The 18,686-nt window shown below is 43.1% G+C and overlaps 1 protein-coding gene across 3 annotated transcripts in view; it reads left to right on the forward strand.

The window, feature by feature from the left end:
• The window catches only part of PHF20 (PHD finger protein 20), a 151,373-nt gene that overhangs the window by 51,770 nt on the left and 80,917 nt on the right, over positions 1 to 18,686 (forward strand). For all 3 annotated transcript variants that reach the window (XM_003788136.3, XM_023512185.1, XM_023512186.1), the window contains exons 3-4: positions 11,203 to 11,374; positions 15,549 to 15,633. In XM_003788136.3, the coding sequence (XP_003788184.1) occupies positions 11,203 to 11,374; positions 15,549 to 15,633 (257 nt within the window). The remainder of the gene's footprint in view (positions 1 to 11,202; positions 11,375 to 15,548; positions 15,634 to 18,686) is intronic.

The raw sequence follows: 18,686 nt of genomic DNA on the forward strand, positions 1-18,686 counted from the left end.
AGATATAACCTGAAGTTCTATCCCCTGTATTTGGTCCGGGCTGGGGATTTGAACCCGCCACCTTAGGTGTACGTGGCTGGCGCCTTAGCCGGTTGAGCTATAGGCGCCGAGCCAGCCTTTTGTTTTTTTACTAAATATATCTTCCATTCCCATACCCTCTCCAGCAAAGGCTGGTGTTGGCTTAAAATGTTACTTTTGTGTTTAGGAGTCTTTTGCTTCTGGGTGCCTTGAGCCAGGAATAGAGGCATACTCTGATTCTTGAAGTAAAATGAGTGCTGTATGTTTGCAGATAGGCTATTCATATAGTGAAGAATCTCGAAACAGCCTGTATGCTCATCCCCTGAGAGAAAGTTTAGACAAATTCTAGGCTAGCCACCAGGTAGACTCTTAAGTGGCTAAGACAAAGACATCCCTGTGGATTTGAGTCACTACAAGGATATTTATATGTGAAGTCAAATTAAGACTCAAAGGCTCTTCACTGGGTTAGAGTAAGAAGATTTGGATCCTGATATTGGTTATCCCTCTCCCTACTTACTCTCAAAACCCTCCATTTCCACAAATGTAAAATGGGTACAGTGATAATGATGACTTAAGTCTTCATAGGATGGTAGATAAGGAGATATCCTGTATAAAGGTTGTATGTAAACTCTTGGGTAAGTGGCATACATTAGTTTGGGGTTTTTTTTTTTTTTTCTGTCTGTTTGTTGGTTTCTTTGTTTTGAGACAGATTTGAGACAGAGTGTCACTCTGTTGCCCTGGGTAGAGTACCATGGTATCATAGCTCGCAGCAACCTCAAACTCTTGGGCTCAAAGGATCCTCAGCTTCCCGAGTAGCTGGGACTACAGGCGCTCACTACAATTCCTGTCTAGTTCTTCTATTTTTAGTAGAGACGGGGTCTTGGTCTTCCTCAGGCGGGTCTCAAACTCCTGACCTCAAGCAATTCACCTGCTTCGGCCTTCCAGAGTGTTAGGACTATAGGTGAGAGCCACCGTCCCCAGCCCAGACAGTTGTTATTAGTCACGTGGGTGAGTGGTGACTGATCAGAGTGGGAATTCAAAAGGGAATTCTCCTTTTTTGTTTTTTTCTTTTCCCCCTGTGATGGTTCTTTCGTTAGTATTTCTTCTGGTATGTGTGGGAGATTTCTGCCAAGTGCTGTCTTGCTGCTCTAATTTAAGCAGGTGTACAGTGTGCAGTATTAGCTTAATTCCACTCAGAAGCAGCCAAGACTCTGAGCAGTAAGTGTTCCTGGACTTGAAGTCCTATAGTGTGGACAAGTCCACATTATTTCCTTTGCCTGGACTGTTCTCTGCTTTTCTGGGCATGCATGTGCAGTTATTCCCCCTCTTAGATGGGAGTCTTACTCTCCTGCAGTCCTTTCCTTTGGGGAGCTCTAGGCTATTGTTGGCTTATCTTTAACAGCATTGTCCTGAGGACTGCAACTCCAACCTGTCATTATCTGTAGATTATACTTTTAGATACCACAGCAGTCCAGTAAGGTGCTAGTTTGGTAGTTATGTATTGCCATATAATAATTTCTCTCAAAATTTAGTGGCCTAAAACAATAACAAACATTTATTATCTGTGGGCCAGGAATTTAGGAACAGCCTAATTGGGGTGTCTGGCTTAGGGTATCAGGAGGCTACAGTCCAAGGTGGCTCATTCATGGGCCTGGCAAATTGGTGCTGGTTCCTGGAAGGAGGCCTCAGTACCTTACCCCATGGACCTCTCTATAGACTTCTTTTTTTTTTTTTTTTTCTTTGAGACAGAGCCTCAAGCTATTCCCCTGGGTAGAGTGCTGTGGCATCACAGCTCACAGCAACCTCCAACTCCTGGGCTCAAGCGAGTCTCCTGCCTCAGCCTCCCAAGTAGCTGGGACCACAGGCGCCAGCCACAACGCCCAGCTGTTTTTTGGTTGCAGCCATCATTGTTGTTTGGCGGGCCCGGGCTGGATTCGAACCCACCACCTTAGGTGTATGTGGCTGGCGCCTTAGCTGCTTGAGCCACAGGCACTGAGCCTTTTTTTTTTTTTTTTTGAGACAGAGTTTAACTTTGTTGCTCTTGGTGGAGTGCTGTAGCCTCATAGCTCACAGCAACCTCAAACTACTGGGCTTAAGAGATTCTCTTCCCTCAGCCTCCAGAGTAGGTGGAAATACAGGCACAATACCTGGCTATTTTTAGAGACAAGGTGTTGCGACCCGTTGGGCCCCTATGGCTCTGGTCTCCATCCCCGCAAGAAAGAACCAGGCTTGACGCAGATTAGAAGTACAAGTTTGTGGGAGACGGGCTAGCCCTTACTTTCTGGGTAGTCCCCAGCAACCTCTGCACTAGCCTTTTATTGAGATGGAATAATACAGGTGAGGGGAGTAATTAACAATGAGGGGAGTAATTAACAATGACTACAGTGCTGGGGATGGGCTCTTTCTCCATAAGGACCTCCTACGGACGAATGGTCCGAGGGTCCACCACTCAGCTGCAGATCATCTTGCTCAGATGTCTCTGGCTCTTGGCGTCCTCTACACAAGGTCTCCCTCTGGCTTAGGCTGGTCTCGAACCTGAGAGCTCAGGCAGTCCACCTGCCTCGGCCTCCCAAGTGCTGGGATTACAGGTGTGAGCCACTGCGCCCACCCACTCTCCATAAACTTCTAGAGTTTTCTTATGATGTAGCCCCTGACTTCTTCCCAGAACAGAGAATCCAAGAGGGTGCAAGGTAGAAGTAGGATGTTTTGAAATATGCTTTGTATATAACATAAAATTTAATATTTTAGTCATTACACTGTTCTGCAATCATTACCAACCACCATCCTTCTCCAAAACTTTTTCATCTTCCTAAACTGAAACTTTATACCCATTAATCAACAACTCCTCTCTCTCTTCTTCCCCAGTACCTAGTAACTTCTGTTTTACTTTATGAATTTGAATACTGTAGAGATCTCATATGTGTATTAATGGAATCATACAGGATTTGTCCTTTTGTGATTGGCCTGTTGCACTTAGCATAATGTCCTTGACAAGGTTCATCCATGTTATAGCATGTATCAGAATTTGATTCCTTTTTTTATTTCTTTTTTTTGAGACAGAGTGTCACTCTGTCACCCTGGATAGAGTGCTATGGTGTCATAGCTCACAGCAACCTCAAACTCAGGGTTTAAACAATTCTCTTGCCTTAGCCTCCCAAGTAGCTGGGACTCTAGGTGCCTGTCATAAGGCCTGGCTATTTTTTGGTTGCAGCTGTCATTGTTTGGTGGGCCCAGGCTGGATTTGAACCCACCAGCTCAGGTGTATGTGGCTGGTGCCTTAGCTGCTTGAGCTACAGGTGCCGAGCCCCAGCTATTTTTTGGTTGTAGTTGTCATTGTTGTTTGGCAGGCCCAGGCTGGGCTCAAACCCACCAGCTCTGGTCTGTGTGGCTGGCGTCCTAGCCACTTGAGCTACAGGCACTGAACCTAGAATTTGATTCCTTTTTGAAGCTAAATGTTACATTGTATGGATATATCACATTTTATTTGTCTTTTTATTTGTTAGACATGGGTTTATTTATTCATTTGTTGGACATGGGTTGCTTCTACCCTTTGACCATTGTGAATAATGTGTGAACATTGGCAGGCAAATATCTGTTTGAGTTCTTGCTTTCAATTCTTTGGTTATGTGCCCAGAAGTGGAATTGCTGCAGTGCTTTTTATGACCCAGCTTTGGAAGTTCCACACCATCACTCTGGGACATTCTTCTTTCTGGAAATGAGGTCACATTCAAGGGCAAGATAATTAGACTCTATCTTTTGAAGGAATGAGTGTTAAATATGCAGACATTTAAAAAACTCATTACAACTACAGTTCAATTTTACCAGTGTTTCTTTATTTCAATATAAACAAAACAAATTATATTTTTATTTTCCTCTTTTGATACAAAAGGTATCATCAGATATACATTCTTCTGTTGCTTGCTTTTTAAAAACTTAGTATGTCTTAGAAGTCTTTCCATATCAATTCATAGAATGTGTCTTCACATGTTTTTAAGGCTACAAAATATACCATTGTATGGGTGTGCCTGCCATAGCAGCCTATAAACATAACATTCATGAAGCTGTTGGTTATCTGCCTGTTCAATACTTTTAAACTTTTAATTTAAAAGTATTAACCATTTATTTATACGAGTAATATGTGACTAAATCCTTATAAAATTTAAATTATCAGCAAAAGTCTCTTGGCCATGCTTATTCTCTATTTCCTCCCTAGAACTAATTGTTGGTGTTAATATCTGCTCCTTTCTGGCTGATATTCCTATTGGTTAGAAATGTGACTCCTATCTGTAGTGCTAGGTTGGAAACTAACGTCTTATCAGTGACAGTTATATGTTGACGCTGGGAATTCTCTCTTCCCTTTTCTGCCTGCATAAATTCCTTTCTTGTCTCTCTTCTTTTGTTAACCTTGCCTATCTTTTCTAGCCTCCCTTATGGTTGTCCAAATATTTAGGTTGAACCAGATAGAATTACTATTTTGGTAGTGAAAAGCAGTTGATTATCAGCAGTTCCAGGTGGTTCAACCTAATAGTTTTAAAGCTTAATTGGTTTATGTGTCTAGTTCTCTTCAAGGGCAGGGGCCAGTGCATACATGTTAGTGTAATCCCTTCTAAGACCTAGAATGACTGGCCAGATCAAAGGCACTTAATGTAAGTCCTGTTGACTGATGAAGCTGAGCTGTCTCCAAGACAGGTAGCAATTGTGATCCACTAAATCTTACTGGGGTTGATTTCTAATGTGGTTTTGGCAGCATCCTTCTTCTCTGAAATGCAATTGGGTCATCCACCCCCATGAGTGACTTGCGTCCTTGTCACACCTTAGGGAAGTAGGGAAGACCACTTTCTCTTCAGAAAATTTCTCTTCTTGGTTACAGTTCAACCTCTTGGAGCAGTTTGTTTAGGTCTTCAAGCAGTGGGATACCTGTGCCGAGTGAAGTTAGCGTGAGGGAGAAGCTTTAGGCCAGCTGAGGGTATAGAGACTTCTTAGATGGAGTGTGTGCAGTAGAGTTGCTGGCCTAAGAGTTCACACTTGATTTTGTGAATTCTTACTTCCCAGACTTGTAGAAGGTGCACGGATCAGTGTAGATGTGAAAAGATTTAGGCTTTTTCCTGAGGTTGCCAACTTAACATTGAATAAAACAAGTCTCATACTCATCTCCAGTTCCTTAACTATCCCAGTTTCCCTCCTAAGAGGCAAACCGGATTGCTTGATTAACTATCCCAGTTCCCCTCCTAAGAGGCAAACCGGATTGCTTGATTATCTTTCCAGGGATAGCCTCCACATTTAAAAGCACATAAGAAGGTACTGGCTCCCTCCCTTCCCTCAAATAAATGGTAGTGCATTTAAATACTGTTTTACTTGTTGAATTTTGTCCCTACTTTAGAGATTATTTAAAAGCAATACATAGAGCTGCTTTATTCTTTCTGATGCCTATGTGATATTAGTAAGGATATTAAAAACAAGCAGTTATTGGTGGGCTGTGGAGGCTCATGCCTGTAATCCCAGCACTCTGGGAGGTTGAGGCAGGAGGATCTCTTGAGCTTCAGAGTTTGAGATGACCCTGAGCAAGAGCAAGATCCCCCAGCCTGAGTCAGAGTGAGATCTTATCTCTAAAAATAGCCAGGTATTATGGTGGGCACCTGTAGTCCCAGCTACTTGGGAGGCTGAGGCAAAAGAATTGCTTAAGCCGAAGAGTTTGAGGTTGCTGTGAGCTGTGACTCGACAACATTCTACCTAGGGTAACAAAGTGAGACTCTGTCTCCAAAAAAAATTAAATAAATAAATAAAAAGGAACCAGGTGAGGTAGCTCATGCCTGTAATCTAGGCACTTGGGAGGCCAAGGCAGGTGGATTGCCTGAGCTCACAGGTTCGAGACCAGCTTGAGCCAGAGCAAGACCTTGTCTTTAAAAAATAGCCAGGTGTTGTTGGGGGTATCTGTAGTCCCAGCTACTTGGGAGGCTGAGGGAAGAGGATCACTTGAACCCAAGAGTGTGAGGTTGCTGTGATCTAAGACTCCACGGCACTCTACCAGGAGTGACCAAGTGAGACTCTGTCTCAAAAAAAAAAAAAAAAAAAAAATTAGTCAGGTGTTAACTGTAGGCAGCAACAGCCACAGCTACTCCGGAGGCTGAAGCAGGAGGATCACTTGAACCTAGAGATTGCTGTGCGCTAGGTTGAGGCCATGGCACTCTGTCTAGCCTAAGTGACAAACTGAGGTTCTGTCTCAAAAACAAAAAACAAGAAGTTAAAATCATTTTAATTTAAAAGGTATACTTAGGCTTGGTGCCTATAGCTCAGTAGCTGGGGCACCAGCCACATACACCGGAGCTGGTGGGTTCAAACCCATCCTGGGCCTGCCAAACAACAATGATAATTACAACAAAAAAATAACCGGGCATTGCGGTGGGTGCTTGTAGTCCCAGCTACTTGGGAGGCTGAAGCAAGAGAATTACTTAAACCTAAGAGCTTGAGATTGCTGTGAGCTATAACGCCATAGCACTCTACTGAGGGTGACATAGACTCTGTTTAAAAAAAAAAAAGTATATGAAATAATAAAATGAGAAAGAATGTAAGTATAAACAATAGTTCTATAAATTAGTAGAGTTAGTTCTGTGAAAAATCACTTCTCTGCATTTGTCCAAAGACCCTGTGTTTTGAAAACTTTTGCTAGAGATAGTAAACTATTAAAGAAAGGGTTTTATAAATGTTGGGACATATAAAACTTGAGATATCCACGTCCTTCTCTCCATTTTATAGACCGGAGTAGATTTAGGGAATCTTTGTTTTCTTTCTTTCTTTCTTTCTTTTTTTTTCAGACAGAGTCTTGCTTTGTCGTCCTTGGTAGAGTGCCTTGCATCATTGCTAACAGCAACCTCAAACTCTTGGACTCAAGTGATTCTCTTGCCTCTTAGCTGCCTGAGTAGTTGCTGGGACTACAGTTACCCGCGACAATGCCTGGCTAGTTTTAGGGACAGTGTCTTGCTCTTCTTAGGCTGGTCTCGAACTTCTGAGCTCAAGCAATCCACCTGCCTTGGCCTCTCAGGGTGCTAGGATTACAGGCATGAGCCATGGTGCCGGGCCTTCTAGGAAATCTTTCTTGTCTCCTACAGTGGTACTATTCAACTTGATGAGATCACATAATTAGCCAGACTGCTGTCAAGATATATTGTATTGGCTCGGCGCCTGTGGCTCAAGCTGCTAAGGCGCCAGCCACATACACCTAAGGTGGCAGGTTCGAATACTCAGCTCGGCCCACCAAACAACAATGATGGCAGCAACCAAAAAATGGCCAGGCGTTGTGGCGGGCGCCTGTAGTCCCAGCTACTTGGGAGGCTGAGGCAGGAGACTCGCTTGAGCCCAGGAGTTGGAGTTTGCTGTGAGTGTGATGCCATGGCACTCTACCCAGGGGGATAGCTTGAGGCTCCGTCTCAAAAAAAAAAAAAAAAAAAAAGATATATTGTATTTATAGCAGCTGTCAGTTGGATTGGAGTAGGAAGACTAATTTCAGGGCTGTTTATTCCTTCTGTTTATATATATATATATTTTTTTTTTTCAGACAGAGTCTCCTATGTTGCCCTCAGTAGAGTGCTGTGGCACTCACAGCTCACAGCAACCTCCACCTCTTGGTCTAAAGTTATTCTCTTACCTCAGCCTTCCAAGTAGCTGGGACTATAGGCGCCTGCCACAATGCCCAGTTTTTTTTTTTTTTGTTGCCGTTATTGGTGCTTTAGCTGGCCTGGGCCAGGTTCAAACCCGCCACCCTCCGTGTATGTGGCTGGTCCTCTACCCACTGAGCTATGGGCGCTGCCCCTTCTGTTAATATTTTTGAGCAATTAATGAAAGGATAGTAACATTAGGAGTCCTCTGTGATGAATACCCAGATCATGAGATGAGACCTGAAATTGGAATACGTAGCTGGAGTCTTAGAACCTTAGAATTAAAAATATTGATGGGGCATGGTGGCCCACACCTACAATCCTAGTACTCTGGGAGGCTCAGTTGGATCATTGAACTCAGGAGTTTGAGACCAGACTGAACAAAAGCAATACCCTGTCTCTACTTAAAAAAAAAATAAAAAAATTAAGGTGGCGCCTATGGCTCAGTGGGTAGGGCACTGGCCCCATATACTTAGGGTGGTGGGTTTGAACCTAGCCCCGGCCAAACTGCAACAAAAAGTAGCCGGGTGTTGTGGCAGGCGCCTGTGGTCCCAGCTACTTGGGAGGCTGAGACAAGAGAATTGCCTAAGCCCAGGAGTTGGAAGTTGCTGTGGGCTGTGACTCCGCGGCACTCTACCGAAGGTGATAAAGTGAGACTCTGTTTCTAAAAATAAATAAATATATAAATAAATAAACCAGATGTTGTAGCACACTCCTATAGTCCTAGTTACTTGGGAGGCTGAGGCAAGAAGATCACTTTGAGGTTGCTGTGAGCTATAATGGCAGTCTACCCAGGGTGACAGAGTGAGACTTTGTCTCAAAAAAAAAATATATCTATATATCTATATATCTATATATAGATATATAGATATAGATAGATAGATAGATAGGACATGTGATCTTTGGGGAGAATGAGAGTGGAATTCGTTTGCTGAACATTTACTGAGTGCCCAGTATGTTCAAGTTACTGTGATAAGATAGTGTCAGGCAAACTACCTTAGAGTGTAGGGATGAAATAGATATGGTATATAGACACAAGAAACCAAGCTTGTTTGTTTAGGCAGCACATGTTTATTAGGACAGCACTGTACTTGGTGCTGGATACAAAAAAGGGAAGGAGGCTCAGCGCCTGTGGCTCAAGTGGCTAAGGCACCAGCCACATACACCTAAGGTGGTGGGTTCGAATCTAACCCGGGTCTGCCAAACAACAATGATGGCTGCAACCAAAAAATAGCCGGGCGTTGTGGTGGGCACCTGTGGTCCCAGCTATTTGGGATGCTGAGGCAGGAGAATTGCTTGAGCCCAGGAGTTGGAGGTTGCTGTGAGCTGTTTTGCTAGGGTACTCTACCCAGGGAGACAGCTTGAAGCTCTGTCTCAAAAAAAAAAAAAAAAAAGGGGAAGGAAATAGGGCTCAGTGCCTGTAGCACAGTGGTTACAGTGCCAGCCACATACATTGAGGCTGGCAGGTTTGAATCCAGCCCAGACTAGCTAAACAACAATGATGACTGCAACAAAAAAATAGCCAGGTGTTTGAGTTTGAGGTTGCTTTGAACTGTGACGCCACGGTACTCACGGAGGGCAGCATAGTAAGACTCTGTCTCAAAATAAATAAATAAATAAATAAAGGGAAGGAAATGGTATAAATAAAGGTTGTAGGGAGAAAATATAAATAGAATTTTAATTTTCTCTGCCTAGAATAGCAGTCTCTTTATTATAAGTGTGTTTAGGAGAATAACTGCATATGATATTTTTATTTATTTTTGGAATGAGGGATGCATTTATATGGTTGAAATAAAAAATATTGTGAAGTATACTGTAAAAAGTCTCCCTCCTACTTTTACCCTCCCCTTTTGCCTTATACAGAGTTCCTCTTGTGTTGGTTATAAATTCTGGAAACAAACTACTCTGAGTATTTTAACCACAAAAGGATTTAACACAGAGAATTGGGTATTTATAAAATTGTTGGAAGAGTTGGAGGAGTAGGACTCAAGAAAGCTATCCTTAGAGTATCAGTTTGAAGGGCTTGTGATCTGGGGGTTAAGAAGTCACTACTGACACTGCCATCACACCGTTGCTGCTTGAGACACTCACAAAGCCAGTGAGTAGACATTAGACTCTTGCTACTGCAAACTAGCAGCATTAGCATTACCTGGGAGCTTACTAGAGCCCTTAGGCCCTAGCTTGGTCTGTAGAATCACAATCTTCTTTTTAACAAGATCCCTTGATGATTTATATGTACATGAAACTTTGAGAGGCCTTGCACTGGTGTACTGGGTGTAGCCACTAACCCATACGGCTCCATGACCTTAGTTACCACTTGTAGGGGAGTCAGGAAAATGTAGTTGTTGGCCTTCTCAACTCTCAGTCCAGAAGGAAGGCAGAATGGAGGCTGAAGTTACCCATCTTCTCAACTGTCCACACTTTTCCATAAGTAATCATTATTCATTTCTTGTGCATCCTCCCAGGTATTTTATGTGTATATAAGTATATGTAAATATATATTCTTCTTGTATAAATAAATAGCAGCTGGTGGCACCCGTAGCTCCGTGGGTAGGGCACTGGCCACGTACACCGAGGTTGGCAGGTTCGAATCTGTCCCGGGTCAGCTAAACAATGACAACTGCAACAAAAAAAATAGCTGGTGTTGTGGTGGGTGCCTATAACCCCCGCTGTGGAGGCTGAGGCAAGAGAATCACTTAAGCCCAAGAGTTTGTGGTTGCTGTGAGCTGTGATGCTACACCACTCTACCCAGGGTGACAGCTTGAGACTCTGTCTTAAAAAAGAAGAAAAATAGCAGCCTACCATACACAATGTTTTGCACTATTTAACAATACATCTTGGGAGAGCTTTCCATATCATGTCATAGGATCATCTTTTTTTAAATAACTGCACAGTATTCCATTATATGGATTACAAAATACAGTAGAACCTCTGTAAGTTGACCACTGAAGGGACTGTAACAAACTGGTCAGCATGTAGAGGTGGTCCACATAAGGAACTAGGCTTACTGTACTGATAACATGTGGTATATGTCTAGTCTATGGAAATTAGATTAACTTAAGGAGGTGATCAGTGTAGAGAGGTGGTCACCTATAGAGGTTCTTCTTAAAATTGAGACTGTTTGATACAGTCTGGGTTGCATGGTCATCTTAATTTATTGGCATGCGTAAAATATAATCTAGTTGTTAAATGTTTTCTTCTGACTCTTGTGTGTTCAGTTCTTTTGTATATGTTAGCTTGTTTAGCTTGTACTACATACAACCCAGTGTGCTTCCTCCACATTACGTGAGGGTACTGAGGCTCTCAATAATTAATTTAATAGTTCATTATCTAAGATACATCCAGGCTGAGATTCAGACCAAGTCTGTTACACTTCACAGTTTGTGATTTGACCCAGTTACACAGAGTCTCTAAATGGTAGCCCCTTTGTACTTTGTTAGCCTTCTCCTTTGGGAAGAGATTTGGAAGTGTACCAGTTTGGATATTTTGGGTGGGTATTAAAAGAATTTCTATTATTTTTTTTCTGACTCAGGTATCCAGCTCACATAGAAGACATTGACTACGAAGAAGGAAAAGTACTCATCCACTTCAAGCGTTGGAATCATCGTTATGATGAGTGGTTCTGCTGGGACAGTCCTTATTTACGCCCTTTAGAGAAAATACAACTGAGGAAAGAGGGCTTACATGAAGAAGATGGATGTTCTGTGAGTAACAATTCTGGGAAGTTCTGTGATGTGTAAACTGGGCAGTTTGTGTCCCAGACTTTGATGTTCAGTAGCATCTGGGGACCAATACTTATTTAATCCTATAGTTATAACCTTGAGATTGCCATGGTACCTGGGGCTCTTGAACAATCCCAGTTTTCATCTGTTTATATGATATGATTGACACAACAGCTCATAAAGTAGCTTGGCTGAGGATGCATCGATGATGAATGGGGACCTTATTTCTGTTTTACAACACTGTATCCCTGGCCTCTAGAGCACTTCCTGGCACACAGTAGATCTTCAGTAAATATTTGTTGAACAAATGAATGAATGCTTAAATTGTAGATTGATTATATCTATCTATTATATCTTGTATTCTAGATATTCTAGACATCTAGATCATTCATTAATCTTATATGCTGTCTGATTATTAATTTTTTTTTTGGAGACAGAGCCTCAAGCTGTCCCCCTGGGCAGAGTGCCCTGGCATCACAGCTCACAGCAACCTCCAACTCCTGGGCTCAAGTGAGTCTCCTGCCTCTGCCTCCCAAGTAGCTGGGACCACAGGTACCCACCACAATGCCCGGCTATTTTTTGGTTGCAGCTGTCATTGTTGTTTGGTGGACCTGGGCTGGATTCAAACCTGCCACCTTAGGTGTATGTGGCTGGCGCCTTAGCCACTTGAGCCACAGGCGCCGAGCCGTGTTGTGGTGTCTTAACTTACAGCAACCTCAAACACTTGGGTTGAAGTGATCTTCTTGTTTCAGCCTCCCAAGTAGCTGGGATTACAGGTCCCCACCACAATGCCTGGTTATTTTTTATAGAAAGGGTCTTGCTCTGACTCGGGCTGGTCTCGAATGTGTGGACTCAGGCATTGGCCTGCCTCAGCCTCCCAAGTGTTGGGATTACAGGTGTGAGCCACCGTCCCTAGCCCTGTCTGATTATTAATTAAATGATCATTCCATGTGGAACGCTATACTAGTCTCATATTCAAGGTCTTTATAAGCCTTTGAAGAACTTGAAATTAGGTGACGCCCATAGCTCAGTGGGTATGGTGCTGGCCACATACACTGAAGCTGGGCTGGGCCAGCTAAAACAACTACAAAAAAAAAAAAAAATAGCCCAGTGGCTCAGTGCCCACAGCTGAATAGGGCACCAGCCATATACACTGAGGCCGGCAGGTTCGAGCCTGGCCCGGACCTGCTAAACAACAATAACAGCTGCAACCAAAAATAGCCAGGTGTTGTGGACTTGGGAGACTGAGGCAAGAGAATTGCTTAAGTCCAAGAGTTTGAGGTTGCTGTGAACTGTAATGCTGCAACACTCCACCGAGGGCAACTTAGTGAGACTCTTTTTAAAAAAAAAAAAAAAGAAATTAATAAAAAAAAAATCTATTCCTTTCCCTTAAAAAAAAAAAAAAAAGCCAGATGTTGTAGCAGGCACCTGTAATCCCAGCAACTTGAGAGGCTGAGGCAAGAGAATTGCTTAAGCCCAAGAGTTTAAGATTGCTGTGAGCACTCTACCTAGGGTGACAGCTTGGTACTCTGTCCCAAAAAAAAAAAAAAAAGAAAAAAACAAAAACTTGAAATTATCTAGATTGTATTCCTGTTTTCTGTTTTTTTCTTTTTCTATTGAAATAGAGTCTTACTTTGTCACCCTCGGTAGAGTGCTATGAAATCATAGCTCACAGCAACCTCTAAGTCTTTAGGTCAAGTGATTCTCTTCTTGCCTTAGCCTACGAGTAGTGGGAATATAGGTGCCCACCACAACACCTGGCTATTTTTAGAGACGAGGTCTTGCTCTAGCTCAGGCTGGTCTCGAACTGATGACCCCATGTCATCCAGCCGCCTCAGCCTCCCAAAGTTCTGGAATTACAGGCATGAGCCACCACGCTGGGCCCTGTTTTAAGGTTTTTTTGTTAGTTTTTTTTTGGGAGGCTGAGGCAAGAGAATCCCTTAAACCCAAGAGTTTAAACCCGTGATTTCACAGCACTCTACCGAGGGTAACATAGAAGACTCTTTCAAAAAAGAAAAAAAAAATTATTTTTCTATTTTATTGTTCAGTATTCATTTCACAAAATTTAATTGATGCAAACTGTGTGCTGAGAAAATATTACAAAATATTAAAGGTGAGTGGGTGGGCATGGTGGCTGTAATCCTAGTACTTTGGGAGGCTGAGGCGAGAGAATCACTTGAGGCCAGGAGTTTGGGACCAGTCTGGGCAATACTGAGACCTCATCTCTAAAAAATGTTTCAAAAAATATATTAAAGGTGAATGGAGGCTCGGCTCCTGTGGCTCAAGTGGCTAAGGTGCCAGCCATATACACCTAAGGTGGCAGGTTCGAATCCAGCCTGGGCCTGCCAAACAACAATGATGGCTGCAACCAAAAAATAGCCAGGCGTTGTGGTGGGCGCCTGTGGTCCTAGCTACTTGGGAGGCAGAGGCAGGAAACCAGCTTGAGCCCAGGAGTTGGAGGTTGCTGTGAGATGTGATGCCACAGCACTCTACCCAGGGGGACAGCTTGAGGTTCTGTCTCAAAAAAAAAAAAAAAAAAAAAAGTGAATGGGGGAGGAGGGTGGGAGAAGGGAAGAGCCTAGAGAGGGAAGGAGGGAGGAGGTGGGGTCTCCGTGTGTGACACACCTTTTGGGGATGAGACACAATTTTAAGAGGAACTTTACCTAACAAATGCAATCAGTGTAACCTGGTTTCATGTACCCTCAATGAATCCCTAACAATTAAAAAAAAAAAAGTGAATGGTGATTCCCTTTAGAAACTTGGATGGCATTGTTAAATAGCATGAAGTGCTCCTTCCCTGAAGATGAAGTGGCTCATTTCTTGCAGCTTCTATGTTAGATGTGTTTCCTGGTCTTCTAGATTTATTTTCAGTGTGTATCCTGAAAAGTGTATTTTTTTTTTTCTTTTTGAGACAGTCTTGCTCTGTTGCTCCTGGCTAGAGTGCTGTGTGGCAGCATAGCTCGCAGCAACTAAAACTCTTGGGGTCAAGTGACCCTCTTGCCTCAGTCTCCCGAGTAGCTGGGAGTATAGGTGTGTGCCACCATGCCTGGCTAGTGTTTTCTGTTTTTAGCAGAGACAGAGTCTCTGTCTCAATTTTGCTCAGGCTGGTTTTGAACCCTTGAGCTCAAGCCATCCACCTGCCGCAACCTCCCAGAGTGTTGGGATTATGAGTGTGAGCCACTGTGGCCAGCCTGGAAGTGGAGGTTAATCATCATCATTGCTGTGCTGTGCCTGCCCGGACGTTCCTTGTCGAGGTCTGTGTCCCAGTCCTCTAGCTTTTACTCTTGTTTCTGTCTGTTTTTTGCATTACTATAACTTGATGCTGGATTATTTATAGAGAAAAGAGGTTTATTTGGTTCATGGTTCTGCAGGCTGGGAAGTTCAAGGCATGCTGCTGGCTTCTGGTGAGGTGTTTTCGGCTGCCTCATAACATGGTGGAAAGTCAAAGGAGGAGTGTACATCTGCAAAGGGAGTAACCAAATAGGAGAAGAAGTTTTACTTTATAACTACCAGTTCCTTCAGGAACTAATCTGTTCCCCTAGAGAGAATAACTCACTCTCATGAGATAGCATTAATCTATTTATGAGGGATCTGCCCCTGTGACCCAGATACCTCCCATTGGGGCCCATTTCCAGCTCTGCTGCAGTGATAATTAAACTTCAAGATAAAGATTCCAGAGATTCACCAAAGTTCTTGCTGTAAAAAAAAGAAAAAATAAATAAATTTTAGGATAAGTTTTGGCAGGGATAAGGCCGGGCACGGTGACTCACACTTGTAATCCTAGCACTCTGGGAGGCCAAGGTTGCCTTAGCTCACAGTTTGAGACCAGCCTGGATGAGAGCCAGAGTGAGACCTCTTCTCTAAAAAAAATAGCTGGGCACTGTGGCGGGTCCTTGTAGTCCCAGCTACTTGGGAGGCTGAGGCAAGAAAATCGCTTAAGCCCGAGAGTTTGAGGTTGCTGTGAGCTACGATGTCACAGCTCTCTGAGAGTGACAAAGAGTCTATCTCCAAAAAAAAAAGCAAATCCCACTGCTGAACGGTTGTTCCCATAGCCACTTCCTTTTCCTACTCTCTTACTGATCCCAACCTCTTATAAATTCTGGTATAGTATCTGTCCTGTGGCTGGTAACAGTTTTTTTTTTTTAATGTTTTTTAGGAATTTCAAATAAACGAGCAGGTCCTTGCTTGCTGGTCTGATTGTCGTTTTTACCCGGCCAAAGTCACTGCTATTAACAAGGATGGTAAGGCATTTGAGTTGTAGTTTTTTTTACTCATTATTGAATGGGGAGCTTGTTTGATAGTATATTTTCAGTATTTATTCACTGCTTAGAAATCTTTCTTTAAGTTAGTTAATCACTGTGTCAAGAGTTAGGAAGAGATTATAAATAAAGAAAACTGGATAATGAACGTGGCTTGATATTTTTTGTCCCCTAAATTTCAGTTAGTTACCATTTCCTAAAACAGTCATAGTTCATATACAGAGTGTGGGTTCTTGTTGACTAGGAGTTCCTAATATAACTGATGAAATAGCCTTTAATGTTCTTTTTACTCATTTGTGAATGAATAGCCTAGAAAGCAAATGAACACCAATAAACATTTACAAATGTGCTTTGTGTTTACAAAGTGATTGAGGGTGGGCTGTAACATTGGAGTTGCTGGTAGAAATTGGGATGCTGGGACTTAGAATACCAAGTCCGGTTGCGTTTGTCAGCGTTTAGAACACGTCAGGAGACATGACAGGGAACTTGACCCAGAGAGGCTCAGTTTTCTAGTACAACTTCAGGAGGAGGATTATGAGGATAATTTGTAGGGCAAGAATCCTGGCACTCAGATATTTGTGGTATGTCCATGGTCTCTGAAGTGATTGTCTAGGGCAGTCAGATCTCTTGATGCTGCTCTTAGGGGTGACTGTAATCCCAGATTGACTTTTCATTCAATGAAGTTATTCAAGTGTTTATTCAGTACTCTGCTAACTGCTGGCCTTGGGCTAACTCAAGTTTTGCCTGACAATGGTTGAAATGGTAAAAAATAAGTCTCCAAAGCAAGTTTGTAGCTTCTTCTTTTTTATTTATTCATCTTTTTTAGCCTCTGGAACTATAAGAGAAGGTTCTATCTTCTAAGTTGTCTAAGTAGTTACTGATCCTCCAGTTCATGGCTGATTAAATCTGGTTGGATAGCGCCTTGTTTCTCTAAAGTACTTTTATAAGCTTGTGTTCAAAACAAAAATCCATTATTGCTTTTCATATGTATCATATTAACCTAGAAAACTTATTATTTTTTTTTTTTTGAGACAGAGCCTCAAGCTGTCCCCCTGGGTAGAGTGCCGTGGCATTACAGCTCACAGCAACCTCCAACTCCTGGGCTCAAGCGAGTCTCCTGCCTCCGCCTCCCAAGTAGCTGGGACCACAGGCGCCTGCCACAACGCCCGGCTATTTTTTGGTTGCAGCCGTCATTGTTGTTTGGCGGGTCCGGGCTGGGGATTCGAACCTGCCACCTTAGGTGTACGTGGCTGGCACCTTAGCCGGCTGAGCTATAGGCACCGAGCCCCGAAAACTTACTTTAAAGGAAAGCTTACATACTATTAAACTGCCTCATCTCCTTTTAGAAAAAGACATACTTTACTTTTTCATATTCTTGTTTTCAAGATTAATCATCTTCATTCTTCTTCTTTTTTTTTTAAAGACAGAGTCTCACTTCGTCACCCTCGGTAGAGTGCAGTGGCATCACAGCTCACAGCAACTGCCAGCTCTTGGGCTTAGGCGATTCTCTTACCTCTGCCTCTTGAGTAGCTGGGACTATAGGTGCCTGCCACAATGCTGGGCTATTTTTTTGCTGCCATTTGGCTGAAGCTGAAACCCTACCACTCTCAGTATATGGGGCTGGCGCCCTACTCAGTGAGCCACAGGCGCCGCCCAAATCATCTTTCTTCTAATACTGGCTTTTGAAATCATGTGATATGACATATAGGTGTTCTTCAGGTACATAAATGTTTTCCTATAAAGCCAGTTATGTTTTTCTTTTACTTTGTATAATATCCATTGGAGGTATGCTCCTTTAGGGAAGTGGCTGTCTTTTAGATCAGATGAAAGTTCTAGATAGTTGGCTTGGTGCCTGTAGTTCAAGCTTCTAGGGCGCCAGCCACATACACCAGAGCTGGCAGGTTCAAATCCAGCCTGGGCCTGCCAAACAATAATGACAACTATAACAAAAAAATAGCCAGGTGTTGTGGCGGTCGCCTGTATTCCCAAATACTTGGGAAGCTGAGGCAAGAGAATCACTCAAGCCCAAGAGTTTGAGGTTGCTGTGAGCTGTGATCTCATGGCACTCTACCCAGTGTGACAGCTTTGATACTCTGTCTCAAAAAGAGAAAAGAAAATTCTGGTTAGTAACATGGGTAACTACTTAGTTGCAGGAGGTAGCAGAAGGGTGTTCCAGTGGTGGTCTAGAGTCCCTTGGGGGACAGAAATGGGGCAGAGGGGATTGGATGAGAGATCGTAAAGGTAGGGCAGATTGAGGAAATGGGGTTTTAGGAGTCTTGGGAGGTGTCCCTTAGAGATATGGAGGGTGTCTTGGTGGAGGCAATGAAGGCTTAGAAGCCTATTTAGATCTAATATCTGCAGAGGTAGAGCTTGGCATCAAGGCTTTAAAAAAAAAAGAAAAAAGAAAACCTAGTTCAAGGTTCAATGAAGTAAATGCTGAAATAGAACTACCAGGGGAGGCAGGGCACGCACAGAATGGTGCAGATAAATCATAATGGGGGAGTGGCTATCTGTCCATGGTAGTTTGTGGAACAGGGAATGGGGCCAAAATTTTTTTTTTTTTTTGAGACAGAGTCTCACTGGGGTGCCCTTGATAGAGTGCTGTAGTGTCACAGCTCACAGCAACCTCAAACTCTTGGGTTTAAGCGATTCTCTGGCCTCAGCCTCCCAAGTAGCTGGGACTACAGTAGCCCACCACAATGCCTGGCTATTTTTTTTGTTGCAGTTGTCATTGTTGTTTAGCAGGCCTGGGCTGGGTTTGAACTTGCCTGCCTTGGTGTATGTGGTTGGTGCCCTAACCACTGAAATATAGGCACCCAGCCAAGGGTTGAAATTTTTTGAAATAATCGTTTAAGGACTAAAAGTCATTGGCTACATTGTTAGTCATTGGCCACATTATTGGCTATCGTTAATTAGGGTTTTTAAATGTCTTTTAAACTGGGGCAAGATTTTGTGTTTCCCATGAGCTAAAATTATAAGGGACAGAGTTTTTTTTTTTTTTTTTTTGAGACAGAGCCTCAAGCTGTCCCCCTGGG

The sequence above is a fragment of the Otolemur garnettii genome, unplaced genomic scaffold (genome assembly GCF_000181295.1).
Source record: "Otolemur garnettii isolate 467f Iridium unplaced genomic scaffold, OtoGar3 scaffold00025, whole genome shotgun sequence".
Classification (NCBI taxonomy): domain Eukaryota; kingdom Metazoa; phylum Chordata; class Mammalia; order Primates; family Galagidae; genus Otolemur; species Otolemur garnettii.